The sequence below is a fragment of the Homalodisca vitripennis genome, chromosome 8, assembly GCF_021130785.1.
Source record: "Homalodisca vitripennis isolate AUS2020 chromosome 8, UT_GWSS_2.1, whole genome shotgun sequence".
In the NCBI taxonomy this organism is placed as follows: Eukaryota; Metazoa; Arthropoda; class Insecta; order Hemiptera; family Cicadellidae; genus Homalodisca; species Homalodisca vitripennis.
In genome coordinates this window covers 6171211-6190013 of record NC_060214.1, presented here as the reverse complement: position 1 = coordinate 6190013, position 18803 = coordinate 6171211, and the positions used below count along the sequence as shown (strand labels likewise).

Here is an 18803-nt window from a genome sequence, read left to right as displayed (position 1 = left end):
TGTGGCCCAGGACCTGAGTATGGATTGTATTTTGGGGGCGGATTTTATTCAAAAGACTGGTTTGGTGCTGGATCTTCAGGCGGGCCAGTCTTATTTCAAATTCAATCGGCGAGTGTCAGTCCCCTTTTCTGATAAATGCAAATCGACGCCGCAGGTTGGTGAGGTGGAGTGTGAGGAGGGTTCTGCCCCTGGGGACCCGTTCGGTCACTTGGATGAGGAGCAAGCTGGGGTTCTCCGTGAGCTTTGCTCAAGATTTTCCGGAGGTCCTCACACCCAAGCTCGGTTCTACCCATCTTATTGAATATGAAATTCGTCTGACTGACACTCAGCCAGTACGCTCCCACCCATACAAGTTGGCTCCTCCAAAGATGGAGGTTATGCGTGGTATCATCAAGGATCTCTTGGATCAAGGAGTTATTGAGCCCTCAAACTCATCGTATGCCAGTCCAGCGTTCTTGGTTCCAAAGCCGAATGGAAAAAGTCGTATGGTGGTTGACCTAAGAAAACTTAATGCCAAGATTGAAAATAGACTCAGTGCCTCTCCCCGATCTCCATTCTGCTTTTGATTGGTTTCGGTAAGGCCAAATTTTTCACTATTTTTGATTTGAACCAAGCCTATCATCAGATTCCGTTGAAGAAGGAATCACGTCCTCTCACGGCTTTCTGTGTTCCGTGGAATTTGTATCAGTACCGATCTGTGCCTATGGGGCTAGCTGTGGGGGCCCAAACGTTAACTAGGTTGCTTGACTCCATCTTCCACGATGTGAAGTTCAGATATGTCTTTAATTATCTTGATGACCTTCTGGTCTACAGTGAGTCTTTCACGGAACACGTTAAACATCTTGAGGAGGTCTTGGTTAGGTTGGGTAGGGCTGGCCTTACAGTCAATCCGGAGAAGGTGTCTTACGCCCAGTCTGAAATTTCGTTTTCTTGGTCACCTCGTGTCGTCTAGGGGGCGGGTTATCTATAGACCCTGCCAGGACCCAAGGCATTCGGGATTTTCCTCCTCCGAAGGATGCCAAGGGTGTTGCCAGATTCATCGGCATGGTTAATTTCTACCGTAGGTTTATTCCTGACTTTGCCGAGGTGGCCGCCCCTCTGAACGCCTTAAGAAGGAAAGACGCAAAGTTCGTTTGGGGTGAAGATCAAGAACGTGCTTTTCAACTGCTTAGGGAGGCCATTATCCAACCTCCTGTGCTGCGAATACCGGACTTTAGTAGGCCCTTCATCTTGCAGACTGACTCCTCATCCTGTGCTGTAGGAGCTGTGCTTTCTCAAGAATTCGACGGCGCTCGGCAACCTATAGCTTTTGCATCTAGGACTTTGACCCTTCAGGAAAAGAAATCTTTCTATTTATGAGCTGGAGTGTCTGGCGGTCGTTTTCGGCATGGATAAGTTTCGGAGGTTCCTAGAGCATTCCGAATTTCTGCTGGAAACTGACAATCAGGCTCTTTCCTGGCTATTGGCCCATCCTCGACAACTCGGGAAGATTGGTCGCTGGGTTGTCAAAATTGCGGCCTTTAAATTCAGGGTGCAGCACATTCGCGGCACCCAAAACGTCGTCGCCGATGCTCTTTCTAGAATGTATCATCTACCCAGCGATCCTGTTGATTCTCAAGCACCGTTGTGTGGGACTGTGATGTTGGATTTCCCTGCTGCCTTTGAGAGTTTTGGCTCTCACCAACTTCAAGACCCCGAGTTGTCAAACATCATTGGTGAGCTCCAGGAGGGAGAAGCCCACTCTCCTTACTTCTTGTCCAAGGGTGTCCTCTGCTGTCGTGCCCGACGCGGAGGTGGTCCCAAGATTGTTCTGCCGAGTGCCCTCATACCGATGGTCTTTTCCTACTTTCATGTTTCTCCCGTGGGCGGTCATTTAGGTATTCACAAGACCATCGCTAAAATCAGAGATAAGTTTATCTGGAAGAGTATGGACAGAGACATTGCTGGTAGAGTACGAGCTTGTCATCTTTGCTCGGTCAGTAAACCAGCACAAAATACCAAATTAGGACTTCTTTCCTCCGAGGTGGCGGAGCGGCCTCTTGAAAAGGTGTTCATTGACTATGTGGGACCCTTTCCCCGTAGCAAGTCAGGGAACACCTCCCTGCTTGTCGCTGTGGATGCTTTCTCTAAGTTTTGCTGGTTGATTCCTCTTAGGAGTGCCACGGCGTCGCTCACCGTCAAGGCACTCAAGTCCCGCCTTCTACAGAATTTTGGAGTGCCCGCCACCTTCGTCTCAGACAACGGCACACAATTCGTGTCGAGGGAGTTTCATCGCTTCTGTTTTGGGCATGGAATCAAACATGTTACGACATCTCCTTACTACCCCCAGCCTTCTCATGCTGAGCGGTTCAACCGCAATCTCAGAGCCGCCCTCATCGCTTATCACGCTGAGAAACAAACTACCTGGGATGAAAACCTGAGCTGGCTTCAGTTAGCCTTCAATTCTGCTCTTCACGAAAGTCATGATTCCACGCCTTTCCAGGTCATGTTTAGTCGTCCTCCTTCTGATCCCTTGTCTAATCTCTGGAGTCTGGATAGTCTTCTACCAGTGCCTGGTACTCCCCAATGTGAGTGACACTTGGGAGGCAGTCAGGGTTAAGCTCCTACAGTCTAGGGAAAGGGTGAGGAGAAAATTCAATAAGGGACGTATTGCTAACCCCTTCCAGGTGGGGGATCTTGTCTTTTGTAAGGCCCATCCGGTCAGTTCGGCTGTGGATAAACGGGCAGCCAAACTTTGCTATCGGTGGACAGGTCCTCACCGGATTCTTCGTTTTCTCTCCCCAGTTACTGCTGAGTTGGTTGATCCCGTATCGGGGAGGTTGTGGCGGAAGGCCCACGTTTCTCATCTGAAGGCCTTCCGTGGGGATACCTCTGGTCATGCTCTGGATACTGGTGCGGCTGCGGGGGTGTCCGGGGACTGATCACCCCTGGTTTTCCCTGTGGTGTCGTTTACTCTCTTTCTGTTTCTTCTTTCTCCAAGAGAGGCGCCTCTCAAAATTTCAGGAGGATCGTGTTTTGTCTGCCTCCTGCTCAGGACTTCGTTTCCTGTTAGGGTTCTCGACTTCCCGTTTCCTGTGCCAGAGCTTGTTGGTTCTTCTTTCAGTGGGGGAGAGGTTTTGTTTGGGGTTGCACCCTTTTTAGTGGGGGAGGTTGAGCCGGGGCTCAGTTTGGACAATTTATTTTTTGTCTTTTATTTTCCCACCTCGGCCACTCTTGTCAGTCGGTGGGGGAGTCACTCCGTCAAGTATTGATTTTCTGCCTGGTTGGACTGATTGGTTGAGGTCAGCTGGTTGACCTTGACTAGACTACTGACCAGCTGTTCTCCGGCACCGGCACCGGCACCGGCTACTGTTCGGAGCGGTCAGACTGTTCGGAGACACGTTTGGAGAAGCTTACTGTGTTTCTGGCTGTTCTCTGTTCTTCACGTTTCTCCATGGCTGGCTAATTCTCCGACTTTCGGCAGGGTCCCCGTGAGTGCCTTTAGCGGGACTGGTGCGGCGAGTCTGCCCGAACAACTGAAAAATTGAATGCCCTCGCCCTGCCAGCGCTTCTGTACCGGCATCCAACCGGAGTGTATGTGCTCCTATTCATTTCATCTGGAACAAGGTTGGATCAAAAATGTTTTTTTTCTTCTTCTTCTTATACCACTTGAGAGGATTGGCTTGTATGGAGCGCTGCCAGATGTTAGATCTGGAGGAGGGCCAGTATATTAGCCAGTGTTTATTTAGTTTAGTTACATGAACTGAAGGGGAGGATTTCATCTTTAATTCGGATTCGTGGAGGCAACTAAGCCCCCGCCTCCTTCGAAAATTGGCTTTAAATATTTTTTTTTTAATTTTCGGCTACAAACTTGAAACCAAATTACTTTTTAAAATTAGTGGGCCTAGAAATTCTACAACCTTTTCCCTCCCCTCAGTTCATAAAAAAATTACCTGTTAAAATTTTTTAGATTTACTACTGCCGTACCTGAAAATTGTTATTTATATATCAAATCTCTATATTATATTATTTATTTATTATGTTATTATTTCTATTTATTATGTTATTGTCTATATTGGAATTTTATCTTTTGTTATTTAGTTTTTAAGTTACGGACGGTGCACCGTGGTGCTGCAGTAATTGTATTTTGCATGAAAATGTTTGCCCACCTCATTAATTATATATCATTTACTCGAATTCTTGTCTCTCTTTGTCCTCTCTTCCCACTAGTGGCATGTGATTGTTTTTTTTTATGAATTTGCTCCGAGTTTGGGAGGGGCGCGCTTCCGAGGCCTCCTGTCTTTTTTCGCTTACTCTCGGAACACTCTATACAAGGAACCACCAGAGAGTGCAGTTGGCGGCGACCAATAGAAGGGACTGGGCTGCGCGACGTTGCCACACAACTGCCGCTGCGCCGCCCGGCACGGCTGGCGCATTGTGGCTGATAAAACCGCTGCGCTGTCACAACTAACACTGATTACTGAACATTTAAAACTTATCAGTTATAATTGAAAAACAATATTTAAAATGCGCGTTGACAGTTTGTTATTATTTATATTTAAATTAACTTGTATAGTTTTATTAATGTTATTACAAACTAACTATCGATTAAAACAAAACAAATCGTCCCGTCAGTTAGTCAGAGTAAAGTACTTGCTTATTTCCATACTATACAACAATCTTTTCAGTGATTTTAAACGATTACTAAACACACACAAAATTTAATATACATGTTGCTTATATTGGACACTGCTGACGTGGACGTGTTGCTTGATTAAAAAATAATTAAAAAAATATGACAATAATAATCAATTTTAAAATTATCGAACAATCATATTTTTAAATTACGAAATAATGAAATTTTCCACTAAATAAAACTTTTTACGGCCTACTATTTTAAAATGAAATTCGTTAAAAAGCATGATTGACTTAATAATATTCCTACCTTTGCACTTGTATTTTATTTATTCGCTCTCAGGGCGGGCAATTATCGTATAGCCAAAACCTCGGAGTCTTCTTCTTCATTTTCACTTTCTGTCTCACTGCTACTCGTGTGTCAGAAATTGTCTGCTAAGTTTATACTTATTTTGCTCTAACAACACTTGTGCGGATACATTCCATTTTCAAAATCAGCTTGCTGCAAGGCTTCTGCGTGCTGAACTCTTGATTGCCAGTCTTCTTTAGTCACTTTGTCCAGAGCATCATGAACAAGTTTCTCAACGTCGGTTATTTTAAATGTCTTATTATTATTCTTTGGAAACAGTATGACTCATCCGTCTGGTATTACCACCACTGCCAGCTGGTGCGGCTTTTGTTTACAGGTATTTCACCCGTTTCCTCCACATTTTCACTCGTCTGACATCATCTATTATGTACTGTGTTCAAATTTCATTGGATGTTATATAAAACCGTTACTTTAGAATTTTATAAGAAAGTGCATTCATATTATAAACAATACTTGTGCTGTATGATTTTTCAACTATGGCCAGTTTAAATATTTAAATCACCCACGTGTGAAAACAATTTTACATAACACACAGATTCAAGACTATTTATAGCCAGGTAGGAAAAATGCTTTCTAATGGTTATAAATTTATGAGAAACCGAAGTGCGTAACAAAACCGTTGCGGCAACAATTCCCACCGTTATGTACTGAATAAGTATACTTATGGAAAAGAACATATATTTCAGATGTATTTGATAACTTTCTTACCAAATTGAAAATCCATTTAACATAACATGATTATACTATGCAAACATGTATTGCCTTATTATATATCAGTGATAATGGCATTATCTAACTGTTAAATACGGGAAATTAACGTTTTTGCGGTATTGTTATGTTTTCTTTTTAATTTATATTTCGGCTAAAGATTTTTTAATCCTACGATCTTCGTATATGAGTAATATAATACAATAATTTATTTCAATCCATTTAACTCAACATGGAAATAAGCTACAGAGATGTACTTTTTTTTTAAATGACCGTTAAAATTACATGTTGTAATACGTAGTTTAATTAATTCAAGACAGCTCTAACATTTCTTTCGAGCGTAACGGTTAAGTATTTTAAGAACGCTGGACTCGCTCGGCTTGTGGTTACAGCGGGGAACAAGTTTGGCAACGTTGCTCTCAGTTCTCGTTGGCCGCTCGAAGGTCACGGGCAAAATAGGCTCCTCCCTCAAACTGCACTCTCTTGTGGTTTTTTGTATAGGTGACCTTGACATGACAGATATAAAGCCCGCTAACGTCTTCGTATGGGGCCTCGCGGTTGCCGGCCCCTATCATCACCTTGCCCATCCTGAATATCCTGTTACTCCGAAAGGAAGCACAAAGGCTCTGTTAGATCGAAGTACAAGGTTTCTAGGCTTCTTGTCCTAGCAAAGAATTTTTTATACTTGTAATTAAAATATACATGGATAAAAGAGAAAGAGGATTTTTTTAAACTAAAACTTTGCTAAACTTCTATGATCTTACAATACTTTCACTGTATGTTTCTTAAAGATTTTGCTGTATTTAATTTCTGAAAGATAGCAAAAACATGAACGAAGTACTCTAGTGGGGGTGGGGGGGGGGGGGGGTGGGGGGGGGGGGGGGTGGGGGGGGGGGGGGGTGGGGGGGGGGGGGGGTGGGGGGGGGGGGGGGTGGGGGGGGGGGGGAAATTTTTTTGGGCCATATACGGGATTAGTAGTTATTAATTACAATTATTGGTAAATTTTTCTTCCGACAACAGTAAAATAGTTTGTAATAGGTCTCAGCCCATTTCTTTCACAGTTAAAAAAAAAAAATTGAACGAAAAGACTCAACAGCCTCCCACATCATTTGAGAGTTTTTCCCCCAGAAATTGGTTTCCAAAGCGTCTTTTTGAATGTAATCTATCCAACCACTCGACACTGGCGCAGAAATCGTCCTTTTTCGTGATTTTGTTGTCAAAACACTTTGTCTTTTCCATGAGAATCTTACCTGAAATAGATGTGTGCCGGTTTCTTTCCTGAATGAACCAAGAATTTTCGACGTCCAGAAACTCACCTGCTTTCAATGTCTTCTTATGCTGGAAGATGATTCATTACCCCTCTAGAAGGATGACTCAATTTGCACCTTTTTGTTTTTTATATCATGAATTTTTGCACGGCCAACACTGTATTCCTCAGACAAATGAGCCAACTTCTCACCATTCTTCCAAATGGCATACTTTTTTCTAATGTCAGCTTGACATGCTTATGTTTTTGCAACAACGCACTGCACTTGACTGTACTTACTACTCGTATTCACCAAGCTCAGACCTGCTTACAAGTACCGATAACAAACGGCAATGCACCAATGTTTGCTATGTGACTGCAATGCGCTCATCACGCTATACAGACAGCTGAGACTCTAAAACTACATTTTGACTCATCGGCACCATCAAAGTGCCGGAGTACTGAACGGCCGGATTATAGAGACTGTATTGTATTTGTCAAGTGAAGCAGAAATTTGTTCTAATTGTGTGAGATCTGTGGTCATTTTTTTCTAAATTAGGTTTAATTGTATATTGCTCTTGGCTTAATATATATATATATATATATATATATATATATATATATAATATATATATATGTATAATTTATTTCAATAAACATTGAATCGCAAAAAGTACTTGCTCCGCCGGGACTCGAACCCGGATCTCTCACTTGCCGGTGAATGTGCTACCATTACACCACAGAGCCCTCACTTTTTACGATTCAATTATTTTGTATTTGGCCGTTTCTTTCACATATGTGTTTAAATAACCAAACTAACATAATGATCGGAAGACCAAATACCTGTCAAATGACTTTTATTTTACATTCATTAAATTTTGTATAAATGGCAATAGCCGAATTTAATTTATTTCAATAAACATTGAATCGCAAAAAAGTACTTGCTCCGCCGGGACTCGAAACCCAGATCTCTCACTTGCCGGGTGAATGTGCTACCATTACACCACAGAGCCCTCACTTTTTACGATTCAATTATTTTGTATTTGGCCGTTTCTTTCACATATGTGTTTTAAAATAACCAAACTAACATATGATCGGAAGACCAAATACCTGTCAAATGACTTTTATTTACATTCATTAAATTTGTATAAATGGCAATAGCCGAATTTAATTTATTTCAATAAACATTGAATCGCATGTATATATATATATAAATATATATATATATATATATATCTTTTGTGATACTAAAAACATTAGAATAGCTAGAAAAATATCAACAAATTTTAAGTTGAAAAGTAAATTGGTCACTTTCTGATTTTTAAATTTATAGTGGAGATTTTTAAAAATATGTATGATTAGTGTCAGAGTTAAACGAAGTAAGTAATAAGTAAAGGACCAAAATATGATTTGTTTGTGTGAAATATCAATGATTAGAGTCAGAAAGAGTAGCTCTGCTAGACTTGAACATTGAGAGACTCCGTGATTGTGCAGATAGACAAGGAGTGTCCGCACGGGCCCGACTACCAGTGTCGCTGTGCGCTCACACGCAACGTGGAGCTGAACAGTGGAACTCACTACTTCGTGACAGTAGACTGCTCCTGTCAGGGGCTCACAGAGTTGCCGAGAGAACTGCCACCGTTCACCACATCGCTCAACATCAGCAACAACAATGTGAGTAGCAAGGACCTTAGCAGCCTCTCAGAGTAACTTCCGAACTGACACTGATTAAACACGTAGGCTGATGTGATGCTGACTTAAAGTGTGGTCTGAATTGACACAGATTACAGATGCAGCATGGTATGATGTAGGTGTAGTGTGATATGATTTTAACCGAAGACTCAATCTAATATGTCAGAAGCATAGACATCATAATATAGTGCAAAGGACATGATCAAAGAATCTGGTGTTATCTTCCTCTCCTATTCATGGGAGGGTCTTTTCTTCTGTCTTCATAAATGTAACATCATGAATGAATAATTCTTCTTCATGTATGTTTTTGTAAATTAAACATTTTTTCATTTTCTGTAACTAAAACATATTCTAGAATCATGTTTATGTTCTTCTATTGCTTTTAGTTTGGATCCATGTTTTGATCGGTGATAATGTTAGTCTTTTAATGAGTATTAATTAAACTAAATCTATTTAATAAGCTATTAATAGCTATTAATCTAGCAAACATGCCTTTTCTTACATATTCACAATCACATTTTCATACAACAAAGAGATATTTTTTAGAATTAAAATTTTGGAAATTGAATTACTTAAAATTTAAGTACATAGTTAGTTGAAGGAATTGTACAAAAATGTAATAGAAAGTTGTTGCCTGACTTCAGTTAGTTATCTTAGTGATATTGAGCAGTATTTTAAACAAAAATACTATAAGATAAGATAAAATACGAAATAAAATTAAATAATTGGATAATTGTGACTTTTCTTTTATCAAATAATAGAAAAAAATACTATAGTTTAGTGTTTTTATTCTGTATTATGTTGCAGATAACACATTTGGACTTCCTCGATACTAACTCAAACTACAAGAATCTCATGTATCTCTACGCTGATAATAACCGTATCGAGTCCATTACAGTACTTGAGGGTTCTCATTTTATTGACAAGTTCACGGCACTCAGTCTGCGCAACAACAACATCAGAGTGGTGAGTGGATGGTTCTGATTGAGTCCATTACAGTACTTGAGGGTTCTCGGTTCATTGACAAGTTCACGGCACTCAGTCTGCGCAACAACAACATCAGAGTGGTGAGTGGATGGTTCTGATTGAGTCCATTACAGTACTTGAGGGTTCTCGGTTCATTGACAAGTCCACGGCACTCAATGACCACAACAACATCAGATTGGTGAGTGACTGGTTCTGATTGAGTCCATTACAGTACTTGAGGGTTCTCGGTTCATTGAAAAGTTCACGGCACTCAGTCTGCGCAACAACAACATCAGAGTGGTGAGTGGCTGGTTCTGATTGAGTCCATTACAGTACTTGAGGGTTCTCGGTTCATTGACAAGTCCACGGCACTCAGTGACCACAACAACATCAGATTGGTGAGTGGCTGGTTCTGATTGAGTCCATTACAGTGCTTGAGAGTTCTTGTTTCATTAACAAGCCCGCAGCACTCAATCTGCACAACAACATCAGATTGGTTAATGGATGGTTCTGATTGGGTCCATTACAGTACTTGTGGATTCTTGGTTCATTAACAAGTCCATGGCACTTAATCAGCACAAAAACAACATCCGAGTGTTGAGTGGGTGATTCTAAATTAATTAATTCATCTCAATTGTGCACCTGATGAGACAATCAGAACAACTATTCATCTAGATTACACTGGATGGCTGCTGAGTAAATCAGACATCTCTTTTGTAGTCTAGGTTTTCTCTGATGTACAAGCGATGCAAATATTTTGTTTTGAAAGTCTTCTTCTCTAAACTTTGTTTCGATCTCTTCAAACAGACGTGGACTCTAGATTCCAGGAGTCGAGTCTGTGATTTTGCAGATTTCAGATGCTGCTCTAAGTGGAAGGTGAAATGAAGCTAAATTCAACTTTCACATCCACCTGCAACTTAAGAGGAATTGGCAGCAACAGAAATCTCAATTTGTACAGAAATGAAGTTTAAGTGGGCATGTAGGAAGATGAAAATCAAGAAGAGTCCGAGGCTGGATAGAGTTTCACCTGAAGTTCATGGTATCACAATGAATTTTGATCTTGTCAATGAAGAATTTCGTTCTAGGTGGAAGGTTGCAAGATTGATGCTCTTGAAAGGAGGCAAAAATATTAACTTATCTTCTTCACACAGACCCTCATACCTTCTACAAACAGCATGGCGTCTTTTGAACATCTTCTCTTAAGAAAATCGAAAGAGGAGATTAGGAGTACAGAAGGATTGTTGGGAGACCAATCTGATGTTTGTCATAGTTGTTTCACAGTTGGTATTATCTAGAGAGGAATCCACAAAGCCAGATCCCGACAATGATAACTCTGTTACCCTTTTTTTGGTCAATGTTCAGAAATTTGTGGATCTAATCATAGTTTTATACCAATTGTAATTGAAAAAGCATTGTTTCTAACAGCAGTTCTTGGAAGCATATTCTAAAAGGTTGATGGAGCATGTAATCGTTTTTGATGGTAGGGATCGATACTACTGTAATCGGAGGAGAATGTCTTGAGGGTCCTTTATGATGGTGTCTTTTGGTTGGCACTAACAAATTCAGATTCAGATTCAGAAATTATTTATTCACAAACAAATGCACAGAATGTTAAATGAATAGAGTCACATAAAGAACATTATAGTTAATAAAAAAATTATCTAATATCAACTTATAGAATATTATATATTATGGTAATACATAGTTGTTACATATATATATATATATATAAATATATATATAAATATATAATATACACAGACACATACACATACATAAATAAATACATATTCATGTATTGAGCTAAACCAATCAATTATCCCTTTTAAAAAAATTCTTGGATTGATTATAGAGGTTTATTTAGTAGGTACTCTTTAAGTTTAGTTTTGAAATTATTAGTGTTGTAGTGGGTTTTCAATTCAATCAGTAAATGATTTAGAAACTTCCCCTATTTATGAGGTTTTTTTTTATAAAATTCCTCAAGTGATAGAATCATTAGATATATTGAACCGTGTATTATACTGATGTTTTCTTTCTGTTAAGGCAAGATTGCAGAAATGTATAACACAACTTATAGTTTCAAATATGTAAAGATTGTAGACAGTAAATATTTGGAGTTCCCTAAAAATATGTTTAACTGAATATCTTCTCTTTAAATTTGTTGTAATTCTATTAGCTTGCTTTTGTTTAACTAGAATTTTAACTAAATTATGTGATGTGGTACAAATAGCTATACTGTAATAATGTGAGAATTTATGAGAGCATAAAAAACTGGTTTTAGAGATTCTAAACTACAAACCTTTGCCAATCATCTCAGTGCATATAGACCACTAGAAATTGTATTTAAAACATAGTCCACATGTTCATTCTAACTTAATTTTTATCTATAACCAATGCTAAACATTTTTGCTATAAGCATTCTGCAATTGTTCTTTCTCAATGAAAATGTTGGGTAGAACCCTGTTTTAGAGCTTGTTTTGTGGGAAAAGAGATTTTGTTTGCTTGAGTTTAACAAAAGGTTTTACTTATCAAGAAGTCTTTAATCACTGAGAGACCTATAAAAGCGGACGTCTCAACACTTTCGACACTTTTACCTGAGATAACCACATTTTTGTGTCATAAGCATATAGACAGCAGAGCTTCCTCCCACCACTACAGACAACTGATTTATGTAACAAAGAAAAAGAGGTGAACCTAATATTGATCCTTGTGGGACTCCATGCTCAACTGTTCTTAGTTTTGAATGAAATTTGTTTTTAAAACAATACCGAGCACTGTTTGAAACATGCTCTATTTCAACGTATTGCATCCTATTTTGAAGGTAAGAACTAAACCATGCAAGTTCCTTTCTTATAATACCCAACATTTTAAGAGTACTTATTAATTTACAATGTGACACACTGTTAAATTTTCTGATCAAGTTCAGAAATACTACAATCACGTGTTCTCCCTTATCCACTGAATTGATTATTGAATCAATGAACTCAATACCTGTGGTAATCGTAGATCGTCCAGATCAAAAACTGTGCTTTTGACTGTTTAAGATATTGTTGGATTCTATATAATTTAAAGATTGGTTATAAACAACTTCTTCATATATTTTTGATAAGAGTTGCACAGTTCTTCTGGCAGAAGGTTGTGTAACTTCATACCCATGTAGGAGGGTTTCTTTTCATATTACGAGAGACGATGAGCTGGTAGGTAATAACGTGTGTTTATAACTATCGATGTGTGCTGTGTCTAGTATTGTAGCAGCGGTTGTCCATCAGTATCCAAGATGATTTCTTTTATGTTGAGGTTTCCTATTGTCACAATCTTCTGAGTCCTGAAAGCTTCTCAACAACTTTCTCTGAAGCCTAACTCAGCTAAGGTTGTTATGGTCCTCTTTTGCAATATCTTTCTGAATATTTCTTCCTGAGATTCCTGCCCATACCACTAGGCCATATCTGAGATGTGCTTCAAATATAAAATGGTAGGCAATTTTTGCAATAGACAAGTCACAGATTTTGTGCGTTTCATCACATAGAGGAATATAGTTTGGAGAGGGGATTGTCTACGTACTGTGATCTGGAAAGACCCTCATCGACAATGACTCTTAGATACTTGGCCTGGGCATTTCTTTTTCCACATCAGGTATTATTGGAACTTCCTCACATCTTCTCCCAAAAGCTAGGTGGCTTGTTTTGTCTGGATTTACCACCAAATCGTTTGAAAGGCAGTATTAATAAGCCATGTTCAGTGCTGTGCTTTATCTATATAGATAATCATAAGTCGATGATTACCTATATATTTAAAATCTGAAGTAACCCAACCCCATTTTATTGAGGGGACAAAAATTATCACTTTTTAATGTTCAATGGAGTAAATGATTATATATCTACATTCATTTATAACTTAAAAGTGAGAGGAAAGAAGGCAAGATCTGTTGTGCATTTGGTATAAGTGAACATACAGGTGTGTCGATCACATGATTACATCAAGATTTGTATTATTTGGTTAAGATTTTAGTTTTCTTTAAAAATCAATTATGGTTTCTTCAAAAAACACTTAAATTTGAAAGTACAATTTTATTAAAACCGAACGTATCTTATCTAGTCAGAGGTTTTCTCCTATTTTCTAAAAAACGTTTATCAGTTCAGGCATTTTTGCAGTATAAGCTCAAACTTATCTAAGCTGTCATTATAAACTGTGATATATTTGCAGATCCCCAAGTATCTGCTGTCCAATGTGTTCGACCGGAACAACTACCAGAAAGTGGTACATCTGGGGAAGAACAAGCTGCCTTGTGACTGCAGCACAGCTCAGGTGCTCAAGGTGAGTTCAAGGACTTGTCAGGTTATAACTGGTTTAACAAATGCTCTCTTCGAAGTCTAAGCTAACTGTTGAGGTACTAGCAAATTCCTTTAAATGAGGCCCTGGAACATTTATGATAGTCACTTGATTTTCTATATGTTTGCTTACTTTTTATTTGACAAGTACACGAGATTTACTTAATTGTGTAATGGCTAACTTACTAAATAGTTATTGAGATTGGCGTTCTGTTGCAGCCGGTGTTGGGCTAGCATGAATAGTAAGCTAATTACTTTTCAGTAGAATAAGTACAGTATTTAGTAATAATTCCGTATATGGATGCTGATTATTATTATTTTACAGGTTTGGCTTCTGGCCAACAAACTTCACATCAGCGATTACGATGAGTTGCTGTGTGAAAACCTCAACAACATGAGGGTGAGTATTTGTTCTGTGTCTGGACCAATGTTTAGTACTGCAAGGCTTGTTAGGCTTGTGAGCGAATTACTTTAAACTGAATAATAACATTGGTCCTAGGGACCAACCCTGGGGACCGAATATCAGTTTGTTAGTGAAGCTAAAATATTCCCAATCCAGCCTTGAGGTCTGTAAGTAGGGTTGTTGGTAAAGCCGATGTATTGGCAATTCTGACATAAGACTTAGATGAGTTTCTGGTAAAGCTCTGGTCAATACCCAATCTTTCCTTGAAAACTGTGACAGTGTGAACAGGTTGTACATAAAATAAGGCAGGTGTATACCATGTGTCATGTAACACGCTTCACTGCGTTTGCTTGAAAATATTTATATATGTTAAAAAAAGATATAATATATAAAACTATTGAATTAGAACATTTATGTGTAGATTTCGTTTTTGAGGTTACAGGTATATTTTTAGTTAGTTTGAATGCTATCATTACACTAATTTATCTAACACCAAATTCTCTCATTAATGATTTTATAAGTTTTTTTGATGAGGTACTTGGTTATATAAATAAAAACTATTCTAATATTCAGGTGATTTTAATATCAATATAAAAAAAGTAATGTCGAGGTAGATAAAAAAAAAAATTTACTGTGTTCCCATAACATGTATTGTTTAAATCTAGAAAACACGAGGGGTGAAGCATGCCTTGATAATATAGTTACTAATGTAATAAAAGGTGCTGTAACCTGTAATGTTATTGAACCTCATTTATCAGATCACGCAGCAGTTTGTGCAAATTTTCACACAATTGGTGCTCTAAACTCAGGTATAAAAAAGGTATTTCAACCAAAACCATTAAAACGTTAACGCCATATGCTATTAAAAATTGTAGGGAACATTTGACTCATGTAGACTGGTCACAGCTACGTTTTACTCACGTAGATGCAGCATTTGATTATTTTAACTTTGTTTTGACGAGCACTTTCAATGTGTGCTGTCCTTTTAAAGATATTAAGTTAGGCAATAGTGACAATACTAACAGATTAAGTAGTAAATGGTATGCAAAAGAATTGGAAAATATTAGGAAAATAGTAGTTGTGTTATATGGTAAGCTTAAGAACGGTAAGGGTACAGTTCATGAACTACAACGTAAAAATGTGTACACAAGAGCAAAAAATCTGTATAGATCTGAAATTAAAAAAAAACATTATTCAATGAGAAATATATTATGAATTCAAAAAGTAAATGTAAAGCTGCTTGAAAAAGAATTAATTCAGAAAGAAAGGTTGAAGAAAAAAGTCATGAAACATATTGATTCTAGGACTTTTAATAACTTCTTTACACATTCAACTTCTGATATAATTAATACTTCCGACCAGCACAATGACAATAACCTTGCTCTTGAATACTTAGAGAAGTATGTAAGTAATAAGAGTGTAATAACAAATGATTTTAAATGGAAACAAATTAAAGAAATTATGTTTTTCTTATACCAACCAGTTACTTATTTATTTAACAAGATGCTAGAACAAGGAGTATTACCTCAAGCATTAAAAATAACAAAAGTAGTGCCAATTAAAAAAAAAGATAGGACTAACCCCTCTAGTTATTGACCAACCTCGTTAGTTTCTATTCTTAGTATAATATTTGAGTTTTGTATCAAAGAACAATTGTGTAAATTTTTTATTGTAAATAATCTTTTTTTGTCCTGACCAATTTGGTTTTCTCCCAAGTTTAAACACAGTAAAAGCGGTTGAAACTGTAACTGAACAGGTTATTCTGAATTTTGAAAACAAAATGATGACATCTACTACCTTAATTGACTTAAGGTAAGCTTTTGATTGTATTCCTTATAACCTGCTTGTAAAAAACTACATTTTTATGGCATAAAAAATAATGCATTAAGTTTATTTTGATCATATTTACAAAATAGAAGGCAGATGGTCTCACAAAATAAAGATGTGTCTGGTTTCCAAAATGTTACACTAGGAGTACCACAAGGCTCAGTACTCGGTCCTTTTCTGTTTGTAGTAGCGATAAATGATTTTTCATTTAATATGCCTTGTTCTATATGCAGATGACACAACTATTTTAAATAGCAATAAACATATGGAAACTTTAATTTTAGAACAGGAGCAGGCAATGACTGAAGCTATTAAGTGGCTTAAAGCCAACCTTTTGGTGATAAATAATAGCAAAACAGAAAATGTAATTTTTACTCTTGATAGAAACTCTGTCCCTGATAGTAAGTACACAGAACCTGTTAAGCTATTAGGAATATACATGGATAATGAATTAAATTGGGATGATCATGTAAGTTTCTTATGTAGCTAGGGTTACATACCTTGTCAGAAAACTAAAGTATAGTATCAGCAATGAAATGTTAATCACAGCATATTATGCCATTTTCATTCTCAGCTAAGGTATGGTATAAAACTTTGGGGAAAGAGTACAAATGCTAAAACTGCTTTCATTTGGCAAAAGAAAGTAGTTAGAATTATTGCAAATGTTTGCAATAGAGTTTCTTGTGGCTCAATTAAAAAAATAGAATTATGACCCTTCCATTTCTGTAATAATTTATTGCATTTTACTTAGTATCAAAGAAAAATTAGACAATTTTATTAGTAGACGAGAAATACACTCCTACTGTACTAGAAGAAAATATATGTTTTGAACAGATGAATGATCGATCGATGGAGAAAAACTAAAGGCACTTTTTATCTATATGAGGAATTAACTTTTTTAATAAACTTCCCCTGAAAAAGCATAGCATGTGTCTATTAGTAGATTTTAAAATGTAACTGGCTTGTTGATAACACTTTTTATTCTTTAAATGAATACTTAACCTGTGATATTAGTACTTTACATTTTTAATAATTAATTAAGATTTTGTTAATAGTTATAATATCCTCTGTTATTTATTTATTGCTGTTAAATTTATTTTGTTGTTATTTTTATTTGTTGTATTGTTATCTATTTACTGTTACTTTTTATTTGTTGTATTGTTATCTATTTTACTGTTACTTTTTATTTGTTGTATTGTTTATCTATTTATTGTTACTTTTTATTTGTTTTAATTTGTTATCTATTTATTGTTATTTATTTACTATTTAATTTATACTGTATATAATGTTTTAGATATGTTTTATTTATTTATAATTTTATGGCCTGCATTGGACCACTTTAGTCACTTTATATTTTCTAGTCTTTCTTCTTTTATCCACCCAATATTTCTTCATCCTTTCCGAGCGTAATTTCCTTTCCTCCTCCGGAACCACTCTTCCTATTCGTTGTTTGTTTCTTTTCAGTTGTAGTGTAGAGTATTTGTCCATTCAATATCTTCAATGTGTTTGTCTTGTGTTTTAAAATCCTCTACTGTAATTTGTAACTCTCTCATATCTTCTTTTAATTCTGTGATCCATTTAATGTCACATTTACTATACCACAGTTTTTTCTACTATTTTCCTGCTAATTCTATTTTCAGGTGTTCTTAACAAATGCCCCAGGAATGATATTCGTTTCTTTTTAATTATACTTGTAATGGGTTCTATATTTTTTGTAGACTGTTTCATTAGAAGCTAGTCTCCAAACTCCGTCTACTTGATAGTTTTTGTTTAAGCAAGTTCTGACTATTCTTTCTCTCCATCTTAAGAACCTTATCTATTGCAATAGTATTGTTGTTGTTTAAATATTGTTTCACTTGCGTATGTAATTTGTGGCAGAGCAACTGTTTTGTAGTGTCCTTAATTTTGTATTTATTGAAAGACATTTTTTTATTATACGTATTCTTAGTAGCATGTTTAATCTTAGTTAGTTTGTCTATTTTACTTTGCCAAGATGGTTTTTTTCATTCAGGTTATAAGTGATTACTTCTCCTAAGTATTTAAATTTCTGCACAATTTTTATATTGTGGTTGTCCAACCTTATTTTATTTGCAAGTGGAGGCTGCGTTAATAAAACTTCTGTTTTTTCAAACGATATCTTTAAACCAATTTTCTGAGCTATATCTTGTAAAGATTTAATTTTGCTGTTTTGTTTCCTGAATGTCCATTGGCCAAAAGAGCTAAGTCATCAGCAAACCCCAGACAGTTCAGATTAATGTTGTCCCTTTGATATCCAATCTTTATGTTTTTTTTGGTTATTTCTTTCCCATTCCCTCATGACGTACTCTAATGCACAGTTTAAAAAGAAGTGGTGATAATCCATCACCTTGTCTTAAGCCAGTCTTTATCTGAAATGGTTTTCTGAAAGTTCTCCTCTAAACTTTATTTTAGACTTTGTATTAGTTAATTGTTAGTTTCTATTAATTTAATTAATTTGGGGTGAAGTCCAAAATGTCTCAGTAATTTTTAATAGTGATATTCTATGAATGGAATCATAGGCTTTTCTTGAAATCAACAAATGTTATCGAGAGTTGTTTATTTTGTTTTCTATAATATGCCATAATTAACTTTAGTGTAATTATTTGCTCTGTACAACTTCTCCAAGGCCTG

The 18803-nt window shown here is 36.8% G+C and overlaps 1 protein-coding gene across 1 annotated transcript in view; it reads left to right on the top strand.

The window, feature by feature from the left end:
- Positions 1 to 18803, top strand: part of LOC124367195 (protein halfway-like) — a 57089-nt gene that overhangs the window by 23535 nt on the left and 14751 nt on the right. The window contains exons 3-6 of the mRNA XM_046823847.1: positions 8433 to 8612; positions 9438 to 9596; positions 13800 to 13910; positions 14250 to 14324. Of these exons, the coding sequence (XP_046679803.1) occupies positions 8433 to 8612; positions 9438 to 9596; positions 13800 to 13910; positions 14250 to 14324 (525 nt within the window). The remainder of the gene's footprint in view (positions 1 to 8432; positions 8613 to 9437; positions 9597 to 13799; positions 13911 to 14249; positions 14325 to 18803) is intronic.